Source organism: Clarias gariepinus, chromosome 1 (genome assembly GCF_024256425.1).
Source record: "Clarias gariepinus isolate MV-2021 ecotype Netherlands chromosome 1, CGAR_prim_01v2, whole genome shotgun sequence".
NCBI lineage: Eukaryota > Metazoa > Chordata > Actinopteri > Siluriformes > Clariidae > Clarias > Clarias gariepinus.
Window position 1 is genome coordinate 26962119 of NC_071100.1, and position 21612 is coordinate 26983730.

The 21612-nt window shown below is 39.5% G+C and overlaps 2 protein-coding genes across 2 annotated transcripts; one reads left to right on the plus strand and one right to left on the minus strand.

Annotated features, from left to right (window-relative positions):
- Positions 1–607: 607 nt before the first annotated feature.
- Positions 608–14005, plus strand: hspa12b (heat shock protein 12B). Its single transcript, XM_053493461.1, has 13 exons — positions 608–927; positions 2214–2285; positions 3793–3887; positions 4859–4983; positions 5180–5366; positions 5532–5636; positions 6485–6601; positions 7336–7513; positions 10001–10087; positions 11374–11478; positions 12338–12590; positions 12785–12888; positions 12970–14005. Exons 2-13 carry the CDS (start codon positions 2237–2239, stop codon positions 13629–13631), a joined length of 2067 nt encoding a protein of 688 aa, XP_053349436.1. The 5' UTR covers positions 608–927; positions 2214–2236; the 3' UTR covers positions 13632–14005.
- A 274-nt stretch (positions 14006–14279) lies between these two features.
- cct7 (chaperonin containing TCP1, subunit 7 (eta)) lies at positions 14280–21612 on the minus strand. Its single transcript, XM_053493473.1, has 11 exons — positions 21530–21612; positions 19392–19545; positions 19134–19240; positions 18874–19052; positions 17553–17724; positions 17063–17227; positions 16750–16938; positions 16148–16245; positions 15819–15951; positions 15457–15663; positions 14280–14932 (listed from the first exon to the last, which is right to left on the minus strand). The coding sequence occupies exons 1-11, from the start codon at positions 21533–21535 to the stop codon at positions 14702–14704; spliced, it is 1641 nt and encodes a 546-aa protein (XP_053349448.1). The 5' UTR covers positions 21536–21612; the 3' UTR covers positions 14280–14701.

Consider the following 21612-nt stretch of genomic DNA (forward strand, 5'->3'; position numbering starts at 1 on the left):
GAATGCAATTTCATCTACACTAAATTATTTCATTTTCCTAATATTTACATTATGCTTGACCAGCCGCTAAAGTTACAACACAGATTTTGGCATTTTAGAACTGACAGTTACTGCGACTAATAAAAGTTTATACATCATGTGACCCAAAAGGAGAAAAATGTTTAGAACCAATTTGAGTACAAATGGTGCAGTTAAACTCAATCCGTCCTTATTTTGCCAAAGGCTGTAAAATTGCACAGCTGCAATATGACACTAGATGATATGCAGAAAGAAACAGATGGGCTAGGATGAGGAAGTGAGGAGGGCAAAAGATAAAAGAGAGTAAGTCGAAGACAGGAAGAAAGTCGAGGCAAGACAGGGGGAGCCGGGATAGAAGGAAAAACAGAGGGTCTAATGCAGGGGGTGTGGAGTGAGGAAGAAGAGGAAAGGGGGAGCAGATGACTTAATCACTCTGTACTGCCACACTAAACACTCTCCTCCCTCTACACACTTGCACATGCACATGGTTATTAAATATGATCCACTATGAAGTCACTTTCCCCTCCCCTTTCTTCTGCACTATGAGAGCCTCCAGAGCCAACTAAAACGTATGTGTATGTGTGGCTCCCTCTCTATTACCCTTTCCTCTCTGGCATTCCAGTGCAGTTCAGGGATTGAGTGCCTGGATACGGACACAGGAGGGAACACTCCAGCAGGGAGTGAAAGGGAATTCTCTACTCTGGATTCAATGTTTAACTCAAACTTTAAGCACACCTTATTTGTGCCATTATTTTATGCAACTTATTGATATCTCCGGTTGGACATTTCATCATTCCAAGGCTTCAGAAACATCACTTTTTGTGGCTCTGGGATTTTTTTTCTTTACCTTATTTAAAAAGATTAAGTGATTGGTCACAGAACCCAGAGAGTTGCTGCATCAACACAAGGGTGAGTTGATATGTTCCATAACAAAAAAGGGTTCTTGGATAGCTTTTCTCATCCTGTAGTAACTATACAGTACACGTTGATACTCTAAAGCATTCACCAGGTTCCAGAAGAAAAATATTATACTTATTGTACAATATACTAAACTAATGCAAAAGCTTGAATCAGGTGTGTTAAAGCAACATTAATATGAGCAGTGCATTAAAACTTCGGGACCAATTGGAATTAAAGTAATGCGTAATGTGTGTTGTTTTGTGTAGTGCTTTAATGTACTGTATAATGTCTTGAATGGACAGACTTAAAGATGGGATTCTGAAGCTTGGTATAGTGATATTGGTATATATCTATCTTTTTGTGGGTGTGTTGTTGAAAAGAACTGGACAATGGAAGATGGGCAGTGAGAGACCTTAAGGTGGAGCACTTCCTCCACTAGCATGCTATTCCAAATTTAGTATCATGTGTATCATGTGGAGGACATGGTTAATAGCTTTCCCATGTTCTGTAGTGATATCACTTCAACCTGTCTGAATTGTGGGAAAGGCCCTCTTGAAGGGACAATAGAATTATAATTGATAGAGTAGTTACATCACAAAACCTTACACTATCACCTGAACATGTGACCTTGAAAATAAAACAAACAAACAAACAAACAAATAAACAAACAAACAGAATGCAGAATTATGACCCCTTTTAATGTCAATGTGTGTGATTTTTTAACTTGACTTTAGATATACAGAGTCTATTATCTACCTACCTCATAAATATATATATATATATATATATTCATCTCATTCACATGGGGAAAGAAAAACGAGTAAATGATATACTTTCTTTCATTCTGCTCAATAGAAACAAATTAACATTGATCTACTGTAAATTCAAATTTGTCACATATATAGTCATAAACAGTCATACACAGTACGATATGCAGTGAAATGCTTATACGACTGCTCGTGATCTTAAAATCTATATTTTCAATATAATTAAAAATAAATTAGGGAATGGAATAAAGAAAAAAATATAAAAACCTTCTTTCTAGAATAAAGATAAACTGCAGAGAAAAGAATATAATATAAAATATGGGATATAAAGAATATATATTTTAAAAAACACTACAAAATATACACAGTAATGGCTGTACAAATATGCAAAATGCGGAGAATGTGCAAAAGTGTGCAAAACGAAATGGATATAAATGTCCAGAAAGTATGCAAAAATGAAATGACCAGGAGCGTGCAAAATAAAAGGTAGTACTGATAATGTATTGATAATGCTTCTGTCCTGACCAGGCTGTGACAGCCCTGTCTCCTTCATGATGGCAGAACTCCTGCAGCCCAGCGCTAACAGTCTCCAGGTCCCAGGTATAATTCTGCTTTTGCTCTCATAGTCCATCAGCCTCCAGGTGCAGCATGTATCAGAGATGCTTTACTGCCCACCGTGGTTGTAAAAAGTAATAGATTATTGGACTTGCTGTAACCATCCTGTTGTTTTATGCATTTTGCAAGAATGAGCATCTCCACAATCAAATCTGCTACTCACTTGATATTTTTTGGCACTCTAAAGGCTGTCAGTTTCTGAGATACTTAATCTAGGCTGTCTTACACTAACATCCATGCTATGGCCAAGTAACTGAGTCCCAATTTTTCCTTTTTCTGATGGATAATGTGACTGATGATTGTGTAATGTACAGTATATGTATGTTTTATGCATTGTGCTGCTGACATCTGATTAGCTATTTGCATGAATGAGAAGGGGAGCAGCTGTTCTTAATAATTTGGCCACAGTAGACATTTTATTTGATTTTGCAAATTTAGCAATTTTCTATAGCATTTTTTTACGATTCTTCCATGAAACATGTTACTCAGTTCGTACCACTTAATTATAACCAACCATTTATATACTGTATAAGTTTATCATAATTTGGCACATACTGTAAAGATATTGAGGTAATGTATTTCTTTCTTGTATGAAATGAACACAACGTTAACTGTTGCGCCCATCTGAAGTATAGAGTTATCAGATATTGCTGCTAAAAAAATGAATACGGTATATAACAATTGTAAAGAGAATTTAATGAAATATAATAAAAATAAATAATGATATGAAAAAGATTTTAATAGTGCTGTGCTGTGGTTTGCATAGGTGTGGCACATCCTTATCTAACATCCCCCATGTGATATGTGTGCATGTTTGTATGTGATAACATTCCAGTAATTCTCACGAGTGGGTTATTTGTCGTGTGGATGTGTCAGTGTGCGCATGTATGAATTTTTGGGTTCACATACAGTAGTTAATTTAAAGCTATAGGGATCAGTAAAGCATTATAATGAAGGCATAAGATCACACAGCGTTTCAAGTTCATTTGGATTCATTTATTTCATTAATCTCAGGAAAAGACCTCAGGCTGACGTTGGTCTGTTTAGTGTTAAAAGTTTTTTCTTTCTTTTATCATTAGGGTGTTGAAAGCAGATTCAACAAGTGGTTTAGAAAAGATTGTAAGAGAATATTCATTTGCTGATATGGAGGTGTGAAAAGCCATTATGCACTCTATAAACACTTTCACATGGTGTGATAAACCCAGTAGCATATCAGCTTTAAAGTGGCAGAACTACAATAAAAATATAGGCGAGCCAGAAAAAGATTATCACTAAACTAAAGAAACTATCAAGAGCTATTGTGTGTGCATGCATGTGTGTGTGTGTGTGTGGGGACTAAAAAGGAATGCAAAGTTTTTCAATATATTTTTGTATTATAATAATAATAATAATAATAATAATAATAATAATAATAATAATAGCTCAGTAGGTGCTCACGCTATAGAAGTACTCTGGGTTTTAAATGTTAACCTCTCCATCTCTTGTTTTCCAGATGGGGACAGATCCAGGTCTACATCTCCAAGCAGTTCTCCTTCTCCGTCCAGAAACGAGTGCAGCATCGCTCCTCTTACTCCCTCGCCCTCTCCGGTATAACACCACATAATGATCTCAGACCATGTGCCACATCCACATTTTTGTTGTTAACCATAATAGTGCAAAAGCTAAAGCTGACTACTGGTTTAGAGCCCAGTTACACTCACTCACTCACTCTTCCTCTATATCGCTTTATCCTGCATTCACCGTCGCGGAGACCTGGAGCCTATCCCAGGAGGCTTAGGGCACATCCTGGACAGGGTGCCAATCTATCGCAGGGCACACACATATACACACTCATTCACACACTTAGGGTAATTAGAGAATGCCAATTAGCCTAACCTGAACATCTTTGGACTGTGGGAGGAATCCGGAGTACCCGGAGGAAACCCACCAAGCACGGGGAGAACATGTGAACTCCATGCACACAGAGACGGGAATCGAGCCTGGCCGGGAATCGAACTCGGACCCTGGAGGTGCAAGGCGACAGTGCTACTCCACCGTGCTGTCCTCAGCCTAGTTACAGTAAAACAAAAAGCGGCATTTCCAATTTCTGCCATTATCTTTTTTTACTTAGTGCCCTCAATGAAGCTTTTAAACAAAACACATGAGTTGATCACACTTTCTTCATACGCACTGCAGTCTGTGGTAGACTCTAACAGACACTTCGAGTCTACAGTACTTTTAGAAAGCTTTAAGATGTTATTTAGCCAGGAAACTCTCCTTTAAATGTGAAACCAAGTCTGGAATGTTCATTTTGCATAAATGTGGTTTTTAAAAGGGTCACAGAAAGGAATGGAAGGTGAGAGAGATAGGAGGGTGTTTATATCAGTACCAGGCAGAGCTGCAAATCTGATAACCACAACTTCTTGAGAAAGGGTTACAGCAAAGGGTTCAGGATGGAGAGACTCCTTTTTCCCCTCCATGTTTTTCTCATCCTCACTGCATGTTTCTCAGCTGAACATTTTTACTCTGTTCCTCCTCATACCTCATGTTTAAAACATTCTCTCCCTCCCTTCCTGCAGAGGACTGACCAGAGGCCTCCTGTAGCACGTCCGTTTTCTGTAGTGGTTGCTATCGATTTTGGTACCACCTCCAGTGGCTATGCCTTTAGTTTCACAGAGGACCCAGAGGTCATCCATATGATGAGGTAATTGATCACATCGATATTTACTGTTCACTATTTCGTTCCAACCAGCACTTTACTTGTAGAGACGGATAGCAGATGAGTTTAAACAGCTCCAAAGACGAGACAATCCTGCAGTTCTGGTCATGCAGTACGGCAGCATCTTTTTCAGATGCGGATTTCAGTTGTTTTTTACAGCGTCATCTTCCAATCTTTACAGGCGATGGGAAGGTGGAGATCCAGGCGTGGCCAATCAGAAGAGCCCGACCTGCTTGCTGCTGACTCCTGATCTACGCTTCCACAGTTTTGGCTTTGCAGCACGAGACAGCTACCATGACTTGGATCCCGAAGAAGCTACACACTGGCTCTACTTTGACAAGTTCAAGATGAAGATTCATAGCACTAGTGTAGGAATGCAGGCACACAACAAATGAACATACGTGCTGGATGGAATTACATAAACTTATTAAAGTTTGTTTTATGGAAACGTAACCACGTGATAATCCACTAGAAACATTCATTTAAGGAATGAGAGGGTGAATAAGAAGTAGGCACCTTGTCCTGTTTTGTAGGACCTCACCATGTTGACAGAGCTGGAGTCGGTGAGTGGAAGAAGAGTTCGTGCCATTGAGGTTTTTGCTCATGCTTTGAGATTCTTCCGGGAGCATGCTTTAAAGGTAAAGTATAAAACCAGGATAATTTTCTTTCTATTTCATGCCTGTTATCACATTCCATACATACAGTCCATGGTCACATACAATTATCTTTATTCAGTACCTGCAGTATCAGGCTCATAGTGGGGAAGAAAAAGCATGCAAATAGAATATTATACAGAGGTTAGTATAAAAGGTAAAAAAAAAAAGTGCAGAGAGATATGCATAGCTAGGATGGTGAAGACAGTAAGGTCACACTGACTTGTCTACCTCATCTCAACTATTCTTCATGTGGTTTCTGAATGCCAGCATTAAATCTAATCTCTTTAACGTATGAGCAGCTTATGTGACTCAGACTTCCAGTTATGTAAAGAAGACTTGTGCATGTTTATTAAAGGCAGGGTGGCTTATATGAGATCAACTTTGGATCATAAAAAAATAGAGATTATAATATCCTATATGTTATAATCTAGATATCAGTGCAAATGTTTAGGAAATAATTAAAGGTTTTCTCCTTGAGCACAATAGATGTTAAAACATTGCTTCATAAGACAAGATCTCATCGCTTTAGTATCCCAGCTTCTGATGGTGAACGACTCTTTATCATAAGTGTTTTTTATAAAAGAACCACAGACTGTATCTTTTACACAGTATTTGTATTTTCCCTGCACAAACATTTATTTTTGTCCACTTATTTAGGTTAAGGTTTTTTTCCTTTTTCCTTTTATTTTACCTTTGCATCCTTCAGTCCCTCAGCTGTTTGCACTTTTTATAACCTTCTCTAGACTAAATACAAATGTAAAAGCAAGTGGAGCTTTCCCTGAAGCTTAAGAAGATTTTAACGCTATCCCTAAATCTGTGTGTGTGTGTAGGAGGTGAAAGACCAGTCTTCGTCGGTCCTGGAAGGCGATGAAGTGCGATGGGTCATCACGGTTCCTGCTGTGTGGAGACAACCAGCCAAGCAGTTCATGAGAGAGGCTGCTTACCTGGTAATCCACTTGAACTCAGACCATCTGTGTAGGACCACAGGGCATTCATCAATGCCAGAAACACTTTAACTCACTGATATGCCTGTCTGCTTGTTTCTTACTCTTTCTCACACACGCCCACACATAAAGATGACTTTACCCCCTGAGAATCTAGTCTACAATAGAAAGTGTGTGTGTGTGTGTTGAAATGAATGCGCACAAGAATCGGAGTGTGAAGAGGGTGTGTTAAGGATTTCCTACTATCCTTTGCACTTTCCTGCTCATCTTCCCTAGCTTAAGTAACGACTACCACTGGTACAGTTTGTTTTTCCTCATGCATCTCCACTTTCCTTACGCGAAGTGGTAACTTGATTCCATGGTGGTGTTTTAAATAGAGGTAGCCTATTGACCCCCACTGCCTTTTAGCTCTGCTCGATTCTGAGGGTTCGAGAGGGGCGTAGTTTCCTCCTGATGGTGGCTCTATGTTTGAACAATACACGAGACGGGTGCACAAATACAGGAAACCACGCCTGCTCCGGCCAAGCATGTGAGAGACAGAGAGATAGAGAAAAGGAGAAAAGGGAAAGAAGGATGGAGAAAAACAAGACACTTGCTTAATAGCTGTGGCTTATTCATAATTGCAGTGCATTTTTTTTGCACTCGTGAGTCTAGCACAGAAAAACAGTAAAACAGCATCGACTCAAGGCTATGGATACTGTTTAACTTTCATCTCTTTTTGTTCTCTCTTTCTGCAGGCGGGTCTTGTGCCCAGAGACTCCGCTGAGCAGCTACTCATTGCACTTGAACCCGAAGCCGCCTCAATCTATTGTAGAAAGCTCCGCCTCCATCAAGTCATTGACCTCAGCCAGAGACCAATGATCAACGGTCTCGATCTCGACACTTCTCGTCCATTCGACTCCAGTTTCAGGCAAGGTACTGGACCTCATTTAGTTTCCCAGAATATTGTTCCTTTTTTTAAAATGTTACTCTTAATGATAAACAGGATTGTGCAAAGAACACTCCAGGCAAAGCTCCAGCACAACAAAGCAGATCACTTTCCCGCATTAACATGGGATGCAAAACATCTTCAGGATCTGGGAAATCAAGATGGGCTTTCATCCCTTGGTGGGGTTGTGGTCTTCTAGGAAAAAAACAAAACATGGTGTCGTTCTTTGGTGTGTGTGTCAGGGTAAATGAAGGATCAGATAGCGCAAAAGGGGGTTTAGTCAGAGAGGTATAGTAAAACAGCATGTGGTTTATATTAAGAGAGTGAGAGAGAGAAATTGGCGACTCATTTTCCCTTTTAAAATCAGGCATCTGTCAAATAAACCACCATCAGCATCTTTCTTACAAAAAAAATAGGATCGCGTATTGTTTATGCAGCCATTCCAAAACTAGTAGTATTTTCAGCTTTCTCTCTTACATAAGATTAAGAACACACTCATGTTATACAGACAAAAAGCTTATACCCCCCACAGCACTCACATAATTGGAACAAGGTGCAGTCCGACCATGATCTCAGCCTCCTTTAGTCTGCTCAGTCAAACATTTTCTCTTTATACCCGCCCTTTCCTTCAAACCCCTGCCCCTGCCTTTTCTTCCTTTAAATTGCACAAGCGTTTGAATGATGGCTCCCTGCTCTTTCAGTCCCAAAAACACATTTGACATTGAAACCATTCCAGGTTTGCATGCACCCCTCTGATATCCCCCCTTTCCTTTCTTCCAACTCTTTCATTCTCAATTTAAAAAAAAAAGAAAACGTCTTTGGAGCTGTCTATTACGGGACATGTATAAAGAAAGAGCTGAGTACGCCAAGCACAATGGAAAGTCTACCAACCACGTGAAGGCGTGCACTTCATAACCTTCCACTGTGCTTGGTCTGATTGCACACATTTTTACCATGATTCAGAATAATCCTCAATACAGATTATCATTACATTCACACTCACACACACTGAGATGCTTATATTACACATTCAGGCTACCCTTATTTAGTGAAACTGACAGATTTGCTCAGCTATTGGCTGCAGTGATGTCAGCCAGGATTGGAAGTCATTAGTTTTCAAATAGATTTTTTTTTGTTTTCTTTTCTTTTCCCGTCTCTTGTTTCTTTAAAAAAAAAAAAGAAAAAATCATACTGTAAATGGTTTCCAGACTGGGTCTAAAGCTTAGTGCTGTAGTAAAAACATCCTGGTTCTGAAACTCTGGAATGTATAAAGAATTTGGGACCCAACTGCGATAATTTATATCCTATGCTCAAGACATCTGATTGTCGAATGTTAAAGGTTTAAGGTTTTTGAGGTTTTTTTTTTTTTTTTTGGATAATTAAGTTCAAATTATTATGCAATGCACCATAGTGCCTTTAAACCTCAACTGGACCCACTGTCCATTAGGATCCAAGAAGGAGGTACACTTTATGCCAAAAAGGTTTGTGGACACCTGACTATCACACCAATATGCAATTTCAAATGCAAAAAAGTTATTGCAACAAAGTTATAAGGACACGTTTTATTTTTGAACCGCTTTGTATGCTATTGCTTTACAATTTCCCTTCAATGGAAAGAAGAGACCTAAAGCTGTTAAAGCTCGTGCATAAAAAGCGAAATCCATAATGACATGGTCTACCAACATGACCAACAAGCCCTGACCCACCAACCTCACTGAACACCTTTGAGATCAATTTGAATGGCATATGCATCCCAGATCTGCAGCCCAACATCACTGCATGACCCAGGTCACTCCGTCTTCAACAAGCAACAAAACAAACAAAAAAAAAATCTCTTTGCTATTCTTATACGCTGACCTATCAGTACATGAGGAAATGTTTTGATAGAGACTCCCAAGAGCTTGTGCAGTCTGCTCTGGATAAGGGTTTCTGTTCTGTCATCATGATTTCAGCAAGTAATTTCCGTGGCTTGCAACTTTATTATGTAAACTATAAAAGTACAATTGGATTAGATGTATCTTAAATGAACTGGCTGAAGTCCAACTGAAAAGAAGGGTCGCAGTTAATATGACGAGCGTTAAGTGAGGAAATGCTTTGTTTTACAGCAACATTAAAAACATTCCCCGTGGAATACAGGCACTCATTTACTTCAGCCCGAATGAGAATCAGAGATCATTCCCCCTTGAGTAGGTCATCATTAAACATGTACTGTAACTAATGCTGTGATTTATAAACCACACAAATACCATGTAGCCAGGTCAGCTCTGCTGAACATTAGAGAGTGTTAAAGAAAAAGAGCTCACGTTCATGAAAAATGTGGGCTTGTTATGGTTCTGGACTTGACTACCCCCAAACACCCCCCTTATCCCTTACTTCATGCTGTAATGTGGTTTTTGCTAATGAAGGCCATGTGCTGCTGATTAGTAACGACGGATCGCAGATTACAGAGTAAAGTGTATGTTTGTGTATTTCAGCACGTGAACAGCTTCGCAGGTCCAGACACAGCAGAACGTTCCTTGTGGAGAGTGGAACTGGGGAACTGTGGTCTGAGATGCAGACTGGTAAAACAACACGCACACACAAACACGTATACACTACAGTATTAATATATAATTAATAATATATAATTATAAAATGTATAAATTGACAAATATGCAACATACCGTATATATTTGTAGGATGTGGTACCTTTGGTGTTCTTGCCATCTTACAGCTCCATAGTCTCTGTTTTAGATTTGCAGTAGTTTTGAGAGAGGCATTTATACATGGGATGGAACAGCTTATTTAAAAAAAAAAAAAAAAAAGCCAGTGAACAGAACTGTAACCAGACATGTTTGACACCGATACAACAAACACAAATCAGATTTCCCAACCATGACTATTTCAACATATAAAACCAGCCAAACCAAACCCACACACAAACACACACCAGAGTACATGGCTTTTCATTTCCTGAGAACGCAGTAATATCCTGGTGGTAAACAATATCTAGCTATTGCACAAGGGACACGAAAAGCCGATCGCTTTTCCTGCACTTCCTTTACCTGATGTTTAATGCAATATTTAATCTGAGAGAACTAGAACACAAAAGCGATTCCTGCTGTTTTAGATCCGTACATCTACATATTTCTCTGCTATAATTCCAAACCCCCATTTGAATGTGTAGGTAATCACGTGTGTGTTATTCCTGGCTGTGGTTGCTGTATCACCATGGAGGTGCTTTGTGGGGGTGTGTGCATTTTAAAGTATGCTATTTCTCAGCAGGCAAGCTCAGGAGGTCCAGGTCAAAATAATCAGTTCTTCGGGTCCAGATGTTTCCTGCCAAGAGAGAGGAGGAGAAAGCGAGAAAGAGAGGGAAAAAAAAGAGAGAGAGAGACTCACATACAAAGAAATGCAGATTAAGTGCCAGCTCCTCACACAAAACCCCCAAATACTAGTATAAATGACCATTAGACAGTTTTTGACTGCTCTGTTCAAGACACTCTCCTAGTAAGAGGGATGTGGGTGGTCCCCCAGGAATAGAGGCCTCTAAAGTGAAGCAGCATAAAAATGTTTGTGAGATGATTAGAACATTTAAAGAAACTTAGAAAAGAAAGATACGGTAGCTATATAAAAAAAATGGATTGACTAAATTCACATAAATAAGAGGCAGCGTGCTCCTCTCGCTCTTCTTTTCATGATTTATCCCTTCACATTATACCCGTTATGTTTCTTCCCATTAGTGCTTTCGCCAGTGTCTCTAGAATCCCTTTTACATATAAGTTTAGCCTTAAACTAAATGCATTTTCAGTGCAAAATGAAACATCATGCTTTACTATAGAGAAATGATGCCTTGTGTGTGTTGTAGGTGATAAGTACATAGTGGCAGACTGCGGAGGTGGGACGGTGGATCTCACGGTACATCAGATCGAACAGCCTCAGGGAACACTGAAAGAGCTGTATAAAGCATCAGGTGAGAGCATGAGTGAAAGATACGCTTATTGTTACTGAGAGGCATTGTGTCACAGTAGATTTTTCAGAGTATACATATATATACTATATATAGGATTACTGTTAAACAGCCTGTTTACGAACATCCAGTCTTGTCAGTAATGCGTGGCTAATTGGATGTTATGCTTTAGTACTTTATTTCTATATTAATAAAAAAAGATATAGAATATGTTTATATAATTTTTAAAAGGCAGTACTACTTATTTGTTCAAACTAAACAACCAAAAAATGAAAGACATACCTCAGTGTTTTTCATCTAATCTCAATCTACTGTTATTACCGAAGAAAAGAATTTGACTTTTTTCTGCACTTGGAAAAAGACCTCGACTACAAAGCTTGCGTACAATGGGGGTCTTAGGCCAGCTGGTGAATTTCATACAACGTTTAAAATGTGCTATGTACTGATATTTATACAGTAACACTACACTGTTAACTAATAAGATAAGAATCATGCTGAAGCTGTTCTTACACTATTGCAATACAGAAAAGACACTCTCTAGTTACTTATACCTTTCTTAGATTTTATGGCATCCATGCACCATCATTAGGAAAATTAATTGTTAAATTGTTTTTTCAGGTTTAAATAAAAGAAGTTAAAAAAGAGAATAAAAATTAACAGGTTTGTGTCCATTTCCTAAGAAAGAGAAATTTGTCAAATGTCAAAAGTGTTGTAAATTAAGAGATTTTCTTTTAGTATCGTGATATTCCTAACAGCCAACTAACCCATAAACCAACATACTATTTCTATTTTTCATAGAAAATATTACAATCAAATAGATTGCAGTAAGCAGTCAAGTGATTGCATTTTTTTTGTTTTTTAGGAGGTCCGTATGGTGCAGTAGGTGTAGACCTGGCTTTCGAGGCCATGCTGTGCAAGATATTTGGGAAAGACTTCATCGAAACATTTAAAGCCAAGCGTCCGGCTGCCTGGGTCGACCTGACCATCGCCTTCGAGGCTCGCAAACGCACGGCAGCCCCAAGCAGAACCCTTAACATCTCGCTACCCTTTTCCTTCATCGACTTCTACAAGAGACACTGCGGACAGAGCGTGGAGACGGCACTACGCAAGAGCAAGTACGGCTGGTCTCACTGGTCAGGAAGGTTGTGATAGGAACAAATAAAAAACCCCAAAAAACTAGTTTTTACAAATGTAAAAATGTCTCCTAAAATATAGATTGTAGGTTTGATTAATGTAATGTAATTTCTGTACGGTTGCAAAGATGTTTTAATCACAGCTTATTGAAATGTCCATTTTAATTTTTTTTCAGTATGAATATAGTAAAATGGTCTTCTCAAGGCATGCTAAGGCTCACAACAGAGGCTACAAATGAGCTTTTCCAACCTACCATCAGCAAGATCATCAAACACATTGGTAAGACACACTCCATACTCACACTTTGAAAGGAAAAACAAATGTACACCTGAAGAAATGAATTTTACTCTTGTCCAACAGAGGCCCTGATGGAGAAGGAGGAAGTAAAGAATGTGCGCTTCCTGTTCTTGGTGGGTGGCTTCGCTGAGTCTTCTATCCTCCAGCGTGCGGTCCAGAATGTCCTGGGACAGCACTGCCGCATTATCATTCCTCAGGATGTGGGTCTAACCATTCTGAAAGGGGCAGTTCTGTTTGGGTTAGACCCCACAGTGGTGCGAGTCCGTCGCTGCCCATTAACCTATGGTGTTGGGGTCCTAAACCGCTATGTTGAGGGTCGTCATCCAAGTGAGAAGCTTCTCATCAAAGATGGCCGGCAGTGGTGCACAGACATCCTTGACCGCTTCGTTTGCACTGACCAGTCTGTGGCCTTGGGGGAGGTGGTGAGAAGGAGCTACACTCCAGCCAGAGTGGGCCAAAGGAAGATTATAATCAATATTTACTGCTGCACCAGTGATGATGTGGTGTACATTACAGATGCTGGAGTTAGGAAGTGTGGTACTGTAACTCTGGATCTGCCTGAAACAGAAGCAGGAGCCGTTAACAACACCGCAAACAGTGCAGCGCTTGAGCGCAGGGAGATACAAGCAACCATGCAGTTTGGTGACACCGAAATAAAAGTGACCGCAATTGACATGGCCACAGGGAGACAGGTTAAGGCTTCCATTGACTTCCTCTCTAACTAAATTTCTTATGCTGAAGTGACAAATATATGAACAATTTAAAAGACTAATTCAGTATCCAGTCTTTGGTGGTCCAGAAATAGTTTGGCACATTTTGTCCCAGTTTATCATGCTATTTCTTTACAAGAAACCACATAAATACTTTATTTTTGTATACTGTTACTATCGATGAGAATTATTACTATCCAAATTGTCCTGTTATTGTTTTCCTATCAAAACTGTTGGCTGTTTAAATGTTTTTTTTTGTTTTAAACCAACAATGCCACCTAGTGGCTTGGGGAGAAAGTGTCAGTGACGTCACAGAATGTACTAAAAAGGACTCATCATAAAGACGATAAATAAGAAGACTCACCATAAAGAGGACTCTCAAACACAAACCGACTTTCTAATATTTCCTTTGAATAGTATTTTTTCCCTATGCATTTACTTTGAATATGTACCCAATACATATTATGAACAAAACAAATCTAACCCAATATTCCTCTTTGGTAGACACAGTCCAAAGAGTTGCTATAACCCCCCCCCATGCATGTTAAAATTCAGTACTATGCATGCAGTCAATAGGTATATGAAGAACATAAGAATAAAATGTTGGTAAATCTTAAAGCATCAGCATATAAATGAATTAAATAAATAAACAAAGACAGGAGATGAAATGTGAAAGTATGGATTTTAATGGTCCAATAAATAGTCCCAACGAATGTCAACATGGGAACATCGTGCAGTCTGGCTCACGTCCAGGATCAGTGCTTCTACAATTTCACAAATCAGAAAGTCCTTGTGTGTGATCAGACTGTTACAAAACAAGCAGCTACACTTCCATTTAAAATCCCACTTTACTTACAAAACCACATACATAAGCATTAGTAATGCATTTGGGCAAACTGCGCTTTGTTTTGCATCTACAGCCAGAAGCTAATACAACACAGCTAATAACCTTGTAGACATTCTGTTAGTAAGTAAAATGGGACCACAACTGCATCTTGTTGATCTTTTAACAGTCCAGAAGCTACAAAAAAAAAAAAAGAGCTGCTGTGCCCATGGTTGGTGGGTGGTGTGTGTATGGGAGCATTCTAGTGGGCATGGGGCCTACCACGCCCTCTGCCTCTACCGCCAGGTCCTGGAGGGCCATCGGCACTAGAGCGGGGGTTTTTGATGGTCTCATCCACAGAGAGGATGAGACACGCAGCCTCGGAAGCAGCGGTCAAAGCGTTGATGCGCACAATGGCTGGCTCCCACACACAAGCCTGGAAATTGTCAGCGATGTCTTCGTTGTTTATGTCCACACCGTACCACATTCCACCCTGACAGAAAGACAATTCGTTAATGCATTAATCCTGCATACACTATATGGATATCAAGGTTATTATGGTGAGGACGATCCACAATGGAAACTTTCTTGTCTGCACTGGTGCTTTTCTGACAGTAATTAACAATGTATCAGTCTCACAATCTCAGCCATTATCCATGGTGTGTGTAATCTTTTTATACGCTTTTTTTCTTTGCTACAAATTTGACCAGAATTTAAGTAATTATGCACTTCAGTGCACAGTTTTCATTAAAAAAACAAAACAAAAAAGAATTCACAAGATCGCTCTATTAAAAATTTAATGTTATTTAAGCAATAATATAGCCAGCCCTGTGTTTGCAAAAGACCAACCAAAGAACAATTCTTCAATCCTATTGGCAACATCATTCCAATAATCACCTTCTTACGGTGATAAACGTAATCAAACCACCAATATTTAACTTACAGCTTCAGTCAGTTTATTTCTCACATATTGCTTATTTTGTGTGTGTGTGTGAGTGTGTGTGTCAGCACCCTCACCTGAGCGTGTTTGGCCCGGAGCTTGTTGAGGATATTAGTTGCATCGAAGCCGGCATTGTCACACAGCTGTCTGGGAATGATCTCCAGTGCTTTTGCGTAGGCTCCAATCAACAACTGCTGCTTGCCTGGGATGGTTCTGGAATAATCCCTTAAATACTTTGACAACTCCATCTCTATGGCGCCACCTCCAGCCACAATGGAGTCATTCTGTAACCAAGAGATTAAAAATTGGGGCCCAAACAGGCAGGTGTAATTTAACAAAACTGTATAATTTGAAGTTGATGTAAACAGTAGTGTTTTCAAATCTATTAAAACTTTTTACGGGTTATGTTATGAGGCTAGGGTTAGCTGTGATAACACACCTTGATGGCTCTGCGTACGATCATAATGGCATCATGCAGTGATCGCTCGGTCTCCTCCATGAACTGTTCAGCTCCACCCCTCAGGATGATGGTGCACGTGGTGGCCTTGGGACAGCCTTTGAAAAAGTTATACCTAGGAACATGGACATAAAGTAATTTCGCCTGCATGTTTTTATTTTGGTATACAGTTACAGATGCCTTATTTTGGTGGACCTACAATATTACTTTGTTTTTAATGAATTTATGGTTGGAGCTCACTGGTGTAGGTAAGTTACCGTCTACATGACTTACAATGTACAAATCATAGGGCGTGAATCAACAATTTTTACCTCTCTCCTCCAACCTGCACCTCTTCAAAAAGCTCGCACTGACCCAGGACGTCATTGGTGAGGGAGCCGACACTTGTTTGAATAGAGCCCCCGCAGGCCTGGAGGAGAAACCACAGCCACTCAGCATTATTTTATATCAATCCGTAAACAAATATTTGTGTTAAGACTTAAGACCAATTTTAAATGCAAACACGAAAAATAAATGACAATCAGAATGGGACCAATGTCTAAATAAACTACATTAAATAAATTTGAACAAAACATACATTTCCTTCTAATAATCGTTGGGATCAAGTCATTTATACAAGATGCAGAAAAGAACACTCGAAAGCCACACACAAATTTTTACAATTTAGATAAAATTTATCCCTGCATTCATCGTGTAGAGCCCTTCTGTCCATTAAACATTTTGACTAATTCTTTTACTCCTGCAAGGTACTTTTACACCGGCGAGGACTAAATGTAGTCATAATGACTACATCTAAAGTTATTACGATACATCTTAATATACAATTTAGAAGAAAAAAAAAAAAAAAAAAAAAAACCCACCAACGTATTGGTGACAAGACCAATGACAAGACGCACAAATGTAACTTTCATACCATCATGGTTCTCTTCAGATCCTCCTCCTGGACACGGCCAGCGCAGAACAGATCTCTATCAGCAAAGTACTGTGTAGCAACATCCCCAATGGGCAGTTTGGACAACACCACTTTGGCTCCAGACTTGTAGATCTTTTCTAGTTTATCATACAGGATGTTCCATTCAGCGTCGACAATGGCCTGATAGTCCTGGAGGACGCAATGATGTAGATTCAGACAGTGACCAAGTTAACAATCCCTCTCATACCCCAGGACAATCCTTGAACTTCTTTGTAAAAACATAACGGACCATTTATTTTAAGGGCATAAATACCTCGACATTGTTAACACGAACTTCAGCGTTGTCCTTCTCTGCCTTTAGCTCTAGTTCGATGTTGAGAAGGGCGATCTTTGGGTTCTCGTAACGTTTAGGCTGCATCTCAAAGCCAGCATAGGAGAAGGTCTTTTTAAAGGCCACACCAGCCACCAGCTGAGAGTCCTACAGAAACAAACAGGTTTACTCACAACACACATACAGCTGAATGATTTGGCTATAACTGTTGTAAATGTAATCAAAAACTACTGATTAAAATCATGTGGATGCTAAAACAGCTAAAGGGAGGCATTTGGCTTTTTTCAGTTTTGAAATGTAAGCCCTCTGAGATTATTTTGAAAAACCCTGTTGAACATATTCATGTTAATTTACTAATCAGTTATTAAACACACAAACTAACAGTCATCTGGCAACACCATGTAACTGTGATAGACAATTTAAACAATATGCTTCTTATTTATTTATGGAAAAGAAGCGACAAAATTCTCACCTCCAAAGCTCCACCTTGAACTTTCTTCATGCCAATCATCTTGAGTGGCAGCAGCTCATCCAGCATCATCACTGCATCCACCACCATCTTGGAAAAGAAGTCCTTCTGGCCAGCAATCAGCTTCGAGTTCATCGCTGTGGCAGCACATTTCTCCAACAACTCTCTCTGCTCCCTGACAGACAGACAAAGAGAGAATGAGAAAAAGACAGACAGAGAGAAAAGGGTGCAGGATAAACAATTATATTTTGCTACTTATATTCCACTACTAGCTGTCCTAAAACTAATTAAACATGAGATGGGAATCATCAGTCACCACCTGATATGACATAATACTAATATAATTCAATTATGTATAGTTCTGCATTATGTATAAGGCCTTGTTCACATGGTTAAAATAGTGTTTTTTTGGCGTTCGTTGGTGACGTGCATTTGTCCGTCTGCGCGTTTATACGACGTCGAAAAAATGTTGCATGCAGCTTTTTCTTGCCATTCAAATCCCAACGAACGCAAGGAAAACGCTTCTAGTATGTTTTCTTCAGGGTAATTTTACGCTTCGGAGGACCGGATATATCCCATGATCCTACATGCTATACATAGGGAACTGCGGGGAAAAAAAAGCTAAATAAAAATTTTGCATTTCTTCATAAACCACAAAAAAACTTTCTTTAATCCGACGTTAATCAGTCAGAGGGTGAACCCAGTAGCGGCTGCGGTTTTCTCTCTCCCTACGCCGCCGTATTACGAGAATTTTTAAAGATTAATGTCTACAGGTTAACACACAAACTACAATTTGGGCTGCAGGCTGGCGTTAGACAGAGCCAAACAAACGCCAGTATAGAAGTCAATCGAGTGCCACTACAAAACGCAACATAAACGTCTAGGACATTCAGAGCGAATTTTTAATTTTATGCCCGTGTAAACAAGGCCTAATTCTGTAAGTATAACAAATATATAAACATCCTGATTAAATTGTGGATTTAAGATTTTGTTGCAATTCTCAAAGCTGGATTTATAACAACTTTTCAAAAGTTTTACACCTTAGCGTTATTCAGCAGCTTCACAACTGAATTAAACATAAATAATTAAATGTAGGCCATTTCTCATGGCATTAGTTTTCTCATTTAAAAGCCAAGGGCAGCATTTAAACAACACAAAATTTTAAATACAAGAGTAACATTTACTTACATAAAATGTAAGATTTTTTGTAAAAAAAATAAAAATTATAATAAAAAAAAAAATTATTCACTCCTACCACACAGGATGTCAGTGTGGGAATATTAGCACTTATAAGCTTAATGACCACATTTGGGTTCGGACTCACTGCTTGTCATCCTTTTTGACGGTGACCGCGATCTCTTTAATCTTTTTGACGGCGAGCTGCGTAGCGGTGCGGAAAGCCCGAATGATGGTCTGTGGGTGTAATCCCTCCTCTACATATGACTTCAGCTGCTTGAGAAACTCGGCTGCAAGCAGTGTTACAGATGTGGTGCCATCCCCAACCTGAAGAAAGACACAAAATAATATAAGCTTTTCCTAATATCATAAGGCATTATCAAAATTTGAGTCATATTTAATCTGCACCTCAGCATCCTGAGACCTGGCAATGTCCACCAGGGTTTTCGCTGCAGGGTGAACCACATCCAGCAGCTTCAGGATAGTAGCTCCATCGTTAGAGATGGTGGCTTTACCTGAAAACAAACATACAGGTTCAACGCTCCTATTTCTCATCATTGCTTTAGTATTAGTTAAACGCAAGTGACTCTGCCTTAATTAAACTCTGCCAAGGACAGGTTTGATAACTTCGCAAAAATACACAGGGGGTCCCCATCTCATTCTCACCTCTGTTGTCCACGATGAGCTTGTCCATGCCGCGGGGACCCAGTGTGGTGCGCACAGCCTCAGCAATCACCTGGCAGGCATTAATGTTGCTGACAAGCTGGGGGACGCCCTGGGACGTGTCCGTCCCCTCCTTCAAAAGGATTACCGGTGTGGGCTGTGGGGATGAAAGAAATAAACAAGTTATTATAGCTATAACAGCAAGGTACAAAGGGCAGGGGGTGATGGGGGTCTCAATGTGACTTGTGTAACAGGATTTCAGTATAAGCCTACATGCAAACACAACTTGACAATCAATTCTGTCAGCAATTATGATTTCTAAAAACATTATCTATTAACACTTAGTGCAGGTTATTTAAACATCTATAAACTAGCAATCTGATTCATACTGTTTATCTAGACCCGCCTATCCTTAGTTCTACTAATGTGTAAGGGATGTGCACACTTACTGTCCAAGGACCACAGTGAGATCACAGAAATGTAAGCAAAATTATAGTGCCTTGAAATGCTACTGCCCAACTATCATGTTCATAAAGGAAACTGCACTGACGCTCTCAGCTTGACCCACATAGCAATCATATCAATATGGCCGACTTAGAAATCTTCGGCAATGTTCTCAAACACAAAAACCATATGTTTGAAATGCAAGCACTTTGGAGCAGGGGGGAAAGATAACAAGCATAACATAGCAAAGAAATGTAAACTAATGCTGACATTTTATTTTGAACATTTATTTAGAAAGAGGTGTCCAAGTCAATCTGGGACTCATGATAAACTAATTAACAAAAGGTGTAAAACTGCTAGACATTTACAAGAGACTTCAAGGACAGTGCGGTGATAACACCCTTAGCCGCAGTAAAACATCTTGATTGGTGCAAACGTTTTAAAGAAGATTTTATGTCTAAATTAAGGCTCAAAGCCCACTATAGTTGTTCCTGTGAACATTCAGACAGTGATCCTTGAAAATTGACACCTTGCACAAGAGATGCACCTCACTTTGGGAAATGCCCATACAATAAATCTAACATCACTTGCACAGTATGGGACCTCGGCTGGGAGTTATTGCCACACTATTTTGTACAGTCCAAGAGATTTTCACATATTTGGGAAATTAAAAGGGGTTCCTGGGAGGCCTGGGTTTTAGACTTTCAAAACAGGCAGTCTGATTAGGACTCCAATGTACTGAGAAAAACGTTCTACCTTGATGGTATCCAAGCACCAGTAAAACACTGGAATAACTGCATTAGTGGTGTAGCAGCAGATTATATAGAGAAACAAAGGTAGTTTTTAACTGTCATAACTTTTGTGCCATCAAAAGTCCTGGTTTGATTTGAACACCCCTTTACTGTATTTAAACCCTGTAAGAGACCATTACTTGATACAGTGAACAATACTGAAAACTCAGAGTCTATATAATAGCAATATTTGCATTGACTATATTGACGACCTTTCTGATCTCTTCAGAATCATCTGTTCTGTCCCTTGTTCTTCCTGGACACCTTGCAGGACATTATAGTCCAGTTGTTTGACATGCAGAATCAATCTCAACGTAAATCTATTGCCTTTTGTCCGAGAAACATCATAATTTAGTTGTAGCTTCCAAGCCGTACGAACCAACTTCAGATTTGGACTAAATAAAAGAGTGAGAATAAGCTTAAGGGATAAAGCCCGAAGCCCACCAGTGATTTCTGGAGCCGTTAGCACTCTCTTCCCCGTTAGCCTGTTACCATGAAGAGGTGGGGCTTTCATCCCCATCACAGCATCAGAATAGAAACAAAACACACAATAAACTGACATTTCTCTCACTTCAGCGACAGACCTCACTATTATAGATATCACTTACACACACTGAGAAGCAAATATGCGTAAATGTATTTATTATCACACTACAAACCCGAAAGACACACACACACACACACACACACACACACACACACAGAGGCACATAAAGAGCGACAGCGCGAGCGAGAATATAACACAATCTAATGAACGATTCCAATCATTTACGGAGAAAATGAACCCACAAGGTTGGACATCATACCGTCTCCACGCGTTATAGTATCGGAAAAGTGATTTGTGAGAAGCTCTCAACACGGATGGATTAGGATTAGTTGATAAAACAGCCATGACTAGACACTTACCATCATTTTTGCAGGCTAAAGAGGAAGAGCCGGTGCCGGGTGACGCTCCCACAATGCACTTGGAACTCTCTAGAACAAGCTTC

Excerpts from the sequence above, each read along its gene's own strand:
- hspa12b (XM_053493461.1), top strand. The coding sequence starts at position 2,237 with ATGATGGCAGAACTCCTGCAGCCCAGCGCTAACAGTCTCCAGGTCCCA. Across the intron at positions 4,984-5,179 it reads GAGGTCATCCATATGATGAG|GCGATGGGAAGGTGGAGATC; the intron begins GTAATTGATCAC and ends CAATCTTTACAG. Across the intron at positions 6,602-7,335 it reads TGAGAGAGGCTGCTTACCTG|GCGGGTCTTGTGCCCAGAGA; the intron begins GTAATCCACTTG and ends CTCTTTCTGCAG.
- cct7 (XM_053493473.1), bottom strand. Across the intron at positions 16,246-16,749 it reads ATCTGAAGAGAACCATGATG|GCCTGCGGGGGCTCTATTCA; the intron begins GTATGAAAGTTA and ends TTTCTCCTCCAG. Across the intron at positions 15,664-15,818 it reads TCGTACGCAGAGCCATCAAG|AATGACTCCATTGTGGCTGG; the intron begins GTGTGTTATCAC and ends TCTTGGTTACAG.